Consider the following 9,668-nt stretch of genomic DNA (forward strand, 5'->3'; position numbering starts at 1 on the left):
TACAGATATATAGAGATACTTATAATGCAAATGTTTACAGTCATTTTGCACAGCCTATATGAAATAAATATCACAAGTAAATTCTAATACTCAAAACTGAATAGTATACAATGTTAGGGACCAAGTTACGTTTATAAATGCACAAGCATTAATACTAGCTATTCAGCCAAATTTCTTAGTATGCAAGCTTCAGCAATTGTTAGCTACACTACACTTCAGGAGTCATAATAAATGCTGGTCATGCCAAAATCTAAGAAGAAACAAAACCACAAAAATTCTTCACCATCCTTCTGAATGAGACACAGTTTTTGACAGATACTGTAATAACATAGTGGTTTCATGAGATTCATTAACACTGTCCAATATTAACTATCAAGTCTGGAACACAGGTCTCAATGTTCTAAATGAACTCAAAGTCAGAGCAGGAGCAACAGGTTTGTCAGCACTGTGTCCACACGTAGCGAAAGCAGAGACAGCAACAGTCTGTACCTGGACCAGAGCTGCAATTACCCAGAATAAAGTGAGAATAGGGGCAGCTTTACTGGAAAAAGGTAGGAAAGGTTGAAAAGAGGAGCTGAACACAGCCCCAGTAACAACTGTTGTTGCAGGATAGTTGAGGGAATAGCCTAGGCTCTGTAGCCTGGTCTTGCCAGCACAGTCCTCAAAAATGTCCTCGTTCCCCGAAAGCCAGTGATAGCAAGTAGGAGTTCTGCTAGCAAGAGCAGGTTGCAGAATGTGCCTGCACAGGACAAAAAGTTTGCTGTGCCAATAGCACATGGGGCCGTTTATTCTCTGTATCCGAATATAAGCATTTCTGCCAACAATGGAGGAAGTGGGTGATTCACAAGTACATCTCCTTTCTACAGGAAAGAAAAGATCTCACACACTCAATACCCTGACTCAACTTCAGCTCACACTACTGAATAATAAAATCTACATCCTGCCTGGAAATTTGCTTACACTTTAGATCATGCCACTTTTCTCATCTTGCAAAGAGGTTCGTGAAGAGGATCTTCCTAGCAACAGCTCCTTTTCATGGATCAGGCTATCTAGCAGGTCCTCCTGTCTGTAGTTGTGATAAACCTTCAGGAAAGCCAGAATGGTAATTCCCAGCCAAGTCAGCCAGGCAGCCCAGAGACCAAACTAGAGAAGTAAAGAAAAGATAAAGAGGTCAGTACTGCATTGTAAAAACAAAGTCAACTGTCCAGGTGAATATCAAAATCTCAGCTGGACCAAAATCCATGAAGTCACACCAAGTCACACCCAGTGAAGTCCTGGCCTCACTGTTCCTCAACTCTGTCAAATTATTCCTAGCTTAAAAGGAAAAGCTCTTTATGTACCAGGAAAAAAATGAAGGAAAAATGCAGTACGTACAATAATGAAAAAAAGAAATCTGTATAATCCAGGTGCATCCGTTGAACTTCCCATATCTGACATTCTGGCCGGCCCAAAATTCATGGGATTATTTCACTTTTGTTTCTTTAGAACTGCAGTATGTTTTAAGACATTTTCCAAAACTTTCTTCCCAAGTCCTTCAGACTGCCCACTACCCCTGGAGAAGTATAAATTTTAAGGCATTTCTATTCAAAACACAGTTGAGAAAATCCTAACAATTCAACTGTTACCCTCCAGGGTAACTGGTTCACATTAGCATGAACTCAAAGAGCAAGAGAAACCAACTCCAATCCATCCAGGTTCCTGGTGGTTCATTTATACCTGGCATGAGATACCAGGGCTTAAAGCCTCAGATGTGCAATAGGTTCCATCACTAACTTATCAGTGTCTCTTGCTTAACTTCATAGAAATAATTATACTTTGATTCGTACAGGTACTTGAACATTCCCCCCCCACCCCCTCCCCCCCAATCTCGTCATTCTACAGACCTTGGAAATAAGAGATATTAACTTGGCTTTATATGACCATATCTAAAGAACTGGAAGCTTTGCATCAATTTCTTAAACACCACTTCATTCATGAAATATTGTCTTAAAGGCACTCAGATATCTGCTACTGCTGTGGTCTTCTCAGCACATTTGACATGAAAGAATCCACATGCATTTAGCCAAATTCAGTGAAACTCCCAGTCATTCTGATGTGTTGGAAGCATCTGCATGGAGGAAAGTGGACAGAAATGGGGTCTGTGTTTGTGTCTATGTGATTGTACACACACATATAAATGTAGCAAATAGCCAAAGCTTTAATTTAGCTGCTTGTTCTTCCTTCTAGATCTTATCCAGAGCCCATATTTGTAATTCTTAAATTCTCAGCAATCTTGGTATCTCCATTCAGACCACTGCTTCTAAGCAAAGCCAACTGTAGGAAATTATTGCACTTATAAGGAAAATATTGCTTTAGCCAGTAAGTCTAGTCTATTCTTGGGTTCCTCTTTCTACTGTTTCAAAGAAACTTATTTGCCTTCCATAGACAGACCCATTCTCATGCCTTCATCCAATTCTGCTTGCCACACCCCAGATATCAGAAGACAATGATGCAGGATTTTGTTCCCTGCTTGGTCTTTTCTTCATACAGTCATGACTGGGATTCACTTTGACACTACCAGGTTCACCTTTGAAGCCGAATGGTGTTTCCCTGGAGCTGTTATGCCCCCATGCTCCTCATACTTCAGTGTTTGCAGAACTTGGAGTCTGCACCTTGCAGGCTAGCTCTACCCAGGAACATCTGGAGAGATGTGGACCAGTGTGGGAAGCTGCATCCAATGTCTTGGTCTGATCCTTCTATGCTGTGCTATATTAACACTCCTTCAACTGAAGTGCTATGTGCAGGGACCTTGCCTTTTTTAGGCATGTGTTCACGTGGACAAGTGCTCAAGTCCCAGCGTTCACTGACTGTGTTGACTTCAAGCTAACACATTCAGTAGAAAGGTCTGACAGCCTTAGAGGTCTAGTTCTCAAAGATTTATGAGAAAACAACCCTATCTAAATGAAAGTAATCTGTAATTATTTTCAATGATCTGCTATTTATATGGGATCAAGCGACCTCAGAAGAACTCATGGAAGGCAAAGCTAACAGTCCCATGATCTGGTGCAAGTCAGACATTATTCTGAACAGCAGTGAAGAGCTCCAGGCACACCAGAGTGTAGCAACATTTGCAGAGGTCATCCTTTGGAGAAACAATATATTTTCCATCATGAGTAACAAGATCAGTGGCAGAGTCGGGTTTTGACACGTCCACATTCAAAACTAAATATTTTGAATTTAAAATGCAATTGTGCCTGTCACTGTCATTCTGATTTAGCACCTGCTGAGGTCAGTGGAAACGTTCCCATTGATTTCAGAGGATGGTAGTTCAGCTCCAACAATCCCAGATCAATGAGCAAATGGTAGATGAACTGGAATAGATCCATGACCTAGTCCGACCTACCTGTGCAATAGCAAACTGGTCGTAGAAAGCAGAGTTTTCTAAGTTCAGTTCAAGATCTATATCCTGTAACTCTTCACAGCTACCCAAGGAAGGCATTTGGAGAGGAAAAAAGAAAATTATTTCAGAGATTCCAACCAGGCAAACCAAACATAAAATGAAGCAATATCTTAAGTGTGTTTCAGTCACAACAGCATATTCTATCAAAAGATATTTAAGCTATTGCAGTATCGAGGTTGCTTGACAATCTTCTCTAAAACTATGCTAAAAGAGTGTGATTACTATCTTTAAAAAAAAAAAAAAAAGTATAATTATGTAAGTGATAACATCAATCTTCCATAAGTGGAACTGTAATAGTTATTATGAAAACAGTATACTTAAAACCCTCTTCTCCCACTACCCCCGAGCCTCCCACATATACGCATCTGGCATCACCCCAGGTTGGTTGCTTCATCCCTCAATGAAACAAAGTGTATGAGCCTCCATTACCTTTTGACTTCATCAGGAAAAGCCTCAGAAGAAGGGATTGTGTGGGTGTTTTTGTTTCGGATGCTCCAGCAAGGAGACGATACTCTGATGGTAAGATAGAGGCTGCCTACAGATTTTACAAATAACTTGGACTTTTACTGGTGTGAAAAAAATCCCAGGATTGTGAGGTTGTCTTTCTATCTCTTGGTTGATTTCTGCAGCCTCTTCTCTCTCCTTTTCAGTGCTGTCGGTCATCTTGGGTTCTTACCCGAATATTCGATTAGACGTTTTTTGTAATTGAATTTTTAACCGAATATTCGAATAATTCGATTAATCGTTGCAGCCCTAAACAGAACATGTACTATGGCATTTTACAACATATGACAAGGTGCAACATAAATGTATGCTTTCAGTAGTATGTTTATTGAATATCATATGACATAAAATGTCACCTTTTCCTCTCTCTTCATTGTTATTTCTTTGATAGGAAAAAATCTACCTCAACTTATCACGTTTCCTTTAAGGAGTGTAAGCATTGTGGGATACAGTAGACCATTTTAGGGGCTGTACATTTTGTGCACTGTAAGAAAGCATCAACCACCTGTACTTTGCACTTACAAAGTACTTTTCGTTGTGCAGCTCTCAGGGCATCCACAGCACCGCTATGAGGCTAGCATCTTTATACCAAATTTTGGATGACGGTGCCTTGTGGCACAGGCAGGATGAGTGACTTGCCCGGTGTCACACAGTGGGTTCGTGGCAGAGCCAGAACAAGCCAGGAGCCCTGACTCCCAGTCTCCCTCCCTGCTCACAAGACCATGCTCCCCCCATTCTTAGAGCATTTGCAAATCTAGCTCTCGTTTGGAAATAAAAAAATTTAAATTAATAGATTTCTTTTGCATATGATCGTGACTCTTAAAGAGGCCATGAAACACCTTGGAAACGTATTTTTCTTTGGGGAGTACTAAACGCAAAAAAAAAAAAAAAGTTTGATCTGCTTTTTTTGTTCCAGATGAAAAAAGTCTGGATTTCCACATTACAGATGCCTTCTCCCCCTTGCTCAACTTGCGTGTAATAACTACAGTTTGTAATACCACTGTTCATTTGTGCATGTATGAAAAAAAAAAAGGAAGAAAATGTATTCTTCAATACTAACCTATTTGGCATGCTTCCTTTTTCAGTAATTGCATCACACCACATGTTAAATCCTACACTCACTATAGTGCTAGCAATAAATGTGATAAACACCACAAAGACGCTGATCAGCAGATTCAGGAAGGCATAAAAGAAAGAGCTGCAATAAAAGGGAAGAAAAATGTAACTCATAAACAGCTGAAACACAACATCAGCAGTCTCTTTAAGCAGCATATGCTGGGCACAAAGATATCAGTTTCCATTTGAAACACATCTGCTTTAATTAAGAACACCTAATACATTGAAAAACTATGGATTATGATTTTAGTCACATTATCTTCATTCATAAGTGCTTTTGACTTTGACTTTTTTCACCATAAAAGGATGGGGCTTTAAATCATAAATACTAAGTGGTGATTGTTCGTACACGGCATGGCTTTCATTAGCTGTAATGATGAAAATCACCATTGTTAAAATAAATGTCATTAGCTCAAATTATATAGTAACTGGAGCTAAAATTATTTCATGACTAAAGTGATAATTGGGACAAAAATTGCCTAGGAGAGGGAAACTAAAAATAAAACAACACAGTACTGATAGCTATAATCATTTTAACCAATGTAACACAAGGTACTGCCATCATAGGACACCAATCTCAGTTTTATGGGCAATTTGCAGAGCAGGCCAGCTTCTCCTGGGACTTCTTTGACTTTAGTGTCAGTGTTAGTTCTGCCAGATGAATGTCAGTTTACCTCAGCCCCATTAAGTCTGCCCAACCAGAGCCAGCCCTGGGCACGTGCTGTATTTGGAGTGGTATGGGGTGGGGTGCTTACAGAGGTGCCACAAGCCCGAGAAATTGTCCACTCACCTTCTAACCTCACTGCTTACCTTTCCCCCTTAGTTCTAGTTGGGGAAAACTTTATAGTCCTTTTCTCATTCATCTGACCAAGTACTTTGCTACTTGAAACTGCTCCAGGCAACACTTGGAAAGTCTCATCTAAAAATTGGACCCCTACTCTAGGTTGGAGAAAGACTGGCAACTCCAGGAGACAGGTCATCCTATTCAGGTTAGGTGGTAAGGATTAATATGATGAATTGCCCACCAATGCAGCTCTCATTATGCTGGGGATAGAATGAGTCTAGTCATGTCGAAGAACAAAAAAAACCCAATAGTTTCTCTCCTCTGATGGCTCATTTATTGAAAAACTGAGAGGTTTTTTGAGTCAGTGTTTCAATTCTGTTCTGGACTGGTCAATCCTAATTTGTACAGGTTATACACCATGAGACGTATGTAACCTTAGGAGGACTTCTCTAAATGCAATGGGGAAACAATTACAAGTGGCATTAGGAAGTTTGTTCCTGGGTTGATGTGGCTTTAGAGGGGCTGTCTAGGTTCTCTCCAAAGTGACAGTCATCCCATTCCGACACTGATGGAAAAGAAGTGAAATAAACCACCTTCCAGAAGTGCCCTTAGAAGCTGTAGTGGGAGCTGGATCTCAGGACACCTGACTTCTAGATGAACATTGAGTTGAATCCTATTCCTGTCCTTTGGCTTCATAGGACTTGGTGGACTAGATCAGCTCACTTCCGCAGAGTGGTGGGGTCATCATATAGGGAGCTTGTACGAGTACATCATGGTTTTGCACTTCCCCTGTCCTTGCCCTGATTTCATATCTAGCCTGTATTTCATTCCAAGTGTCACTGAATCCACATCCACTATGTGCACCAGTGCATGGTAAGCTGGCCTGAGAGGCAGAAAGGACTTGAGCTATCCACTGAATAAAAACAGAGTTGACACCAGAATTAGTAACAGCTCTTGAAATGAACTGTTTGTTTGATGGAGCATCCAGAGGATCATCGCCAGCCCAGGACCTCTAGTCCTCCCTCTATTCCCTACCCTGCAGCACCAAAATCTGACCTTCCACTTGACAAAGCAGGGCTGAGCGTTGCACTTGATTTGCAGTGGGCAAGCAGTAACCATCACCGTGTGGCAGAGGTTCCTCAGGCCAGGGCACCCTGGTACAGAACTCTGCTGCACAGAACTCTGCCTCACCTGTTTTTCTCCTTAGATCAGAACTTCAAGCTACACATTCCAGATTGAGTGGATGCCCTGCAGCAATAAATACTTACACTAAAAGTAGAAGTCACTTTACAATCCTAGTAGTGAAGTATCTGAGTACCTTCCACCTGAGCTGAACAGTCCCAGGCCCAGAGCATGGCTGGCAGCCAGCACGTGCTTTTCCTACTCCTGCAGGCAACTGGAGCTCAGGCTGTCCCTGAGGCAAGGGGTGCTGAGACCCTTCTAAGAAGGATATTTAGCAGTCCTAACTGACAGCAATCGTTCAAAGCCATCGCACATGAAGACTGGCCACCTTGCTAGGAGGCATAGGGTACTAACCCTGACTGCCTCAGGCCAACTTACTCCAGAGCTGGCCTAGCAGCAGTGACCCTGATCAATAGGACCAGTAGTGATATCATTCTGGTTCTTCATCAGTTGCCTCCAATCAGAAATGGCCATTATCATTCACGGTGAGGAGCTCGCGTTTATCTCTCTGTGCAAACAGACCTGTTTTCACACCCATTTCAAGTGTTAACAAATAGCTGTCTAAAATCAGAACAGCATGCCTCCTGCCTCCTTTTCAGACAGACAGCAGCAAATCTGGAACAGGACAGACTTTCCTTCTTACTAGGAAACTGCTGGTTTCCAGCAGCTTCCCTCTCATCATGTTTTACCCTTCTGTGACGCTCAATGGCTGTCTCATCCTGCCAACTTGTTCCATCTTTGCTACCCACCACCCCGCAGCCTTCTGCCTCCTTTCTTGCCTGGAACAATTGTGAATAGTGTTATACAACTGCTAATGTTCAACCCAAAGGAGCCTGAAAGCACATCCTAAAAGGACCATTTTCAGGGGCCTGCCCAACAGTTTTAAACTACATAGCCACGTTTGGGAGTAGGCCAAACATCTGATCGAAATTTGACTATTACAAGGGTTTCACTGCTGGTTTCTTCTAAAAATTAACTAGTTCTGAACTGCAAAACTGCTGAAAAAAGCATCTAGATTCAACTAATCCTCTGTAGGTATCTGATCACTGGAGGAAGCTGAATTCAAATGTATTAAGTACATGGTTATATTTAGAACTTGTAAGTTCTAATATGGAAATAAGTTTCTAGTCTATACTTACTATAGAATGGTTTAGTAATACACAGCTTGAGAGGGGTCGGAAAGAGCCAGAGAGACAATTCTGCTCAATATTAACAACATCAGGGTGTTGTACAAACCCAAACGTGCATAACAGCCACTGACCCAAGAAACCTCCAGTCCAAACAGATCTGGAAACAAGTGATTTACCCTTGGCATGGTCCCTAAACATGGGAAAACAGCTTTCCTAGTCTAACCAACCACCAATGCGTGCTTCTGCCTTCCCGCCTCTGTGCACCTGGATGCTTGGAGGGCCCTGGCCCCATAGCACCCACAGGCTGGGTTACCTGTGCCAGAGGGTCTACCCAAGGTGGCAACACAGGCCACCAGAGAACCAAGTAGAGCACAGCACTCCCGAGCTGCTGCCTGGACCACCAAGCCTCTCAGTGTTCCTCCTGGGCTCTGATGCCCCTCAGTTTGTCTGAGCACAGTGACCGGCTGCCAGTGCAGCGCGGCGGCTGCTGCAGGGAGGGCTCAGCGCTGCTCTTGTGTCGTAACCAAGCAATAGTTGTTCTCCGTAATAGTTGCCATGTCCACCACCAAAGCAGGATAAAAATAGAGGGGGACCACCAACCTCTCCCTTCTGCTCTCTCCCACGCACAACTGTGTTGTTTCAAGGTTTTTGGCATGCCTGCCGTACGTCTGGGGAAGGCCCCCCCCCCTTTGCAGGGACATGTAGTGGGACCATGGTCAGGAGGCATCTGTGAACCCCAGCCTCCAGCGTCGCCCCATGGTCCCCAGCGCCCTCCATATCCACCACAGCAAAGATGTGGCCAGATGCTGCTCCCAGGCTGCCAAAAGGCAGTGGGTGCATTGCAGCAAATCTGGCCCCCCACCCCAAACCCCTGCAGGGGAGCATCCTCTGGAGAGGGCCCTGGACACAGGTGGGGGTGTACATGGGGTGTGTGCAGACAGACACAAGCAACACACCGCCTCGCCCCAAATCCCTCTAGGGAGCAGGATGATCTTGATGGTACAAAGCCCAGTGCTTCACCCTCCAGCTACTCCCACTTGCCCCCAGCCTGCAGGAGGGATGGTCACGCCCTGCCGTCCCCAGGGGTACTTACTCCTCGTGCCCTTTGCAGAGGAAGAAGAGGGTCCTCCAGGCCTGCACTGTGGCCAGCAGCAGGGAGAGGAGCCCGGTGAAGATGCTGAAGCGGCAGGCAGCCTCGGGCCCCCACTCCTGCACAGTGAAGCGCTGCCTCTCCACCGTCAGGTTGGCGTTGAGCCACATGCCCTCGGTGAAGAGCAGGCACCGGCCGTGGAAGTCGTTGCCATTCTCAGAGAGCGGCACCACCACGATGAAGCTGAAGAGGAAGGCCAGGAAGTAGCAGATGCACTGAGCGAAGAGGAAATTGCTGAGCGCCATGTCCGCGGCTCTGTGCAGGCAGAGGGAGGGAGGGAGAGATGGAGGGAGGGATACAGGAGGGAGGGATGCTGGAGGCAGGGATGCAGGAGGGAGGGATGCAGGAGGGAGGGATGCGGGG

The 9,668-nt window shown here is 44.2% G+C and overlaps 1 protein-coding gene across 1 annotated transcript; it reads right to left on the reverse strand.

Annotated features, from left to right (window-relative positions):
* Positions 1–963: 963 nt before the first annotated feature.
* Positions 964–9,661, reverse strand: TMEM179 (transmembrane protein 179). Its single transcript, XM_009881358.1, has 4 exons — positions 9,249–9,661; positions 5,004–5,141; positions 3,383–3,461; positions 964–1,143 (listed from the first exon to the last, which is right to left on the reverse strand). The coding sequence occupies exons 1-4, from the start codon at positions 9,548–9,550 to the stop codon at positions 964–966; spliced, it is 699 nt and encodes a 232-aa protein (XP_009879660.1). The 5' UTR covers positions 9,551–9,661.
* Between the last annotated feature and the right edge of the window lie 7 nt (positions 9,662–9,668).

The sequence above is a fragment of the Charadrius vociferus genome, unplaced genomic scaffold (assembly GCF_000708025.1).
Source record: "Charadrius vociferus isolate BGI_N301 unplaced genomic scaffold, ASM70802v2 scaffold763, whole genome shotgun sequence".
In the NCBI taxonomy this organism is placed as follows: domain Eukaryota; kingdom Metazoa; phylum Chordata; class Aves; order Charadriiformes; family Charadriidae; genus Charadrius; species Charadrius vociferus.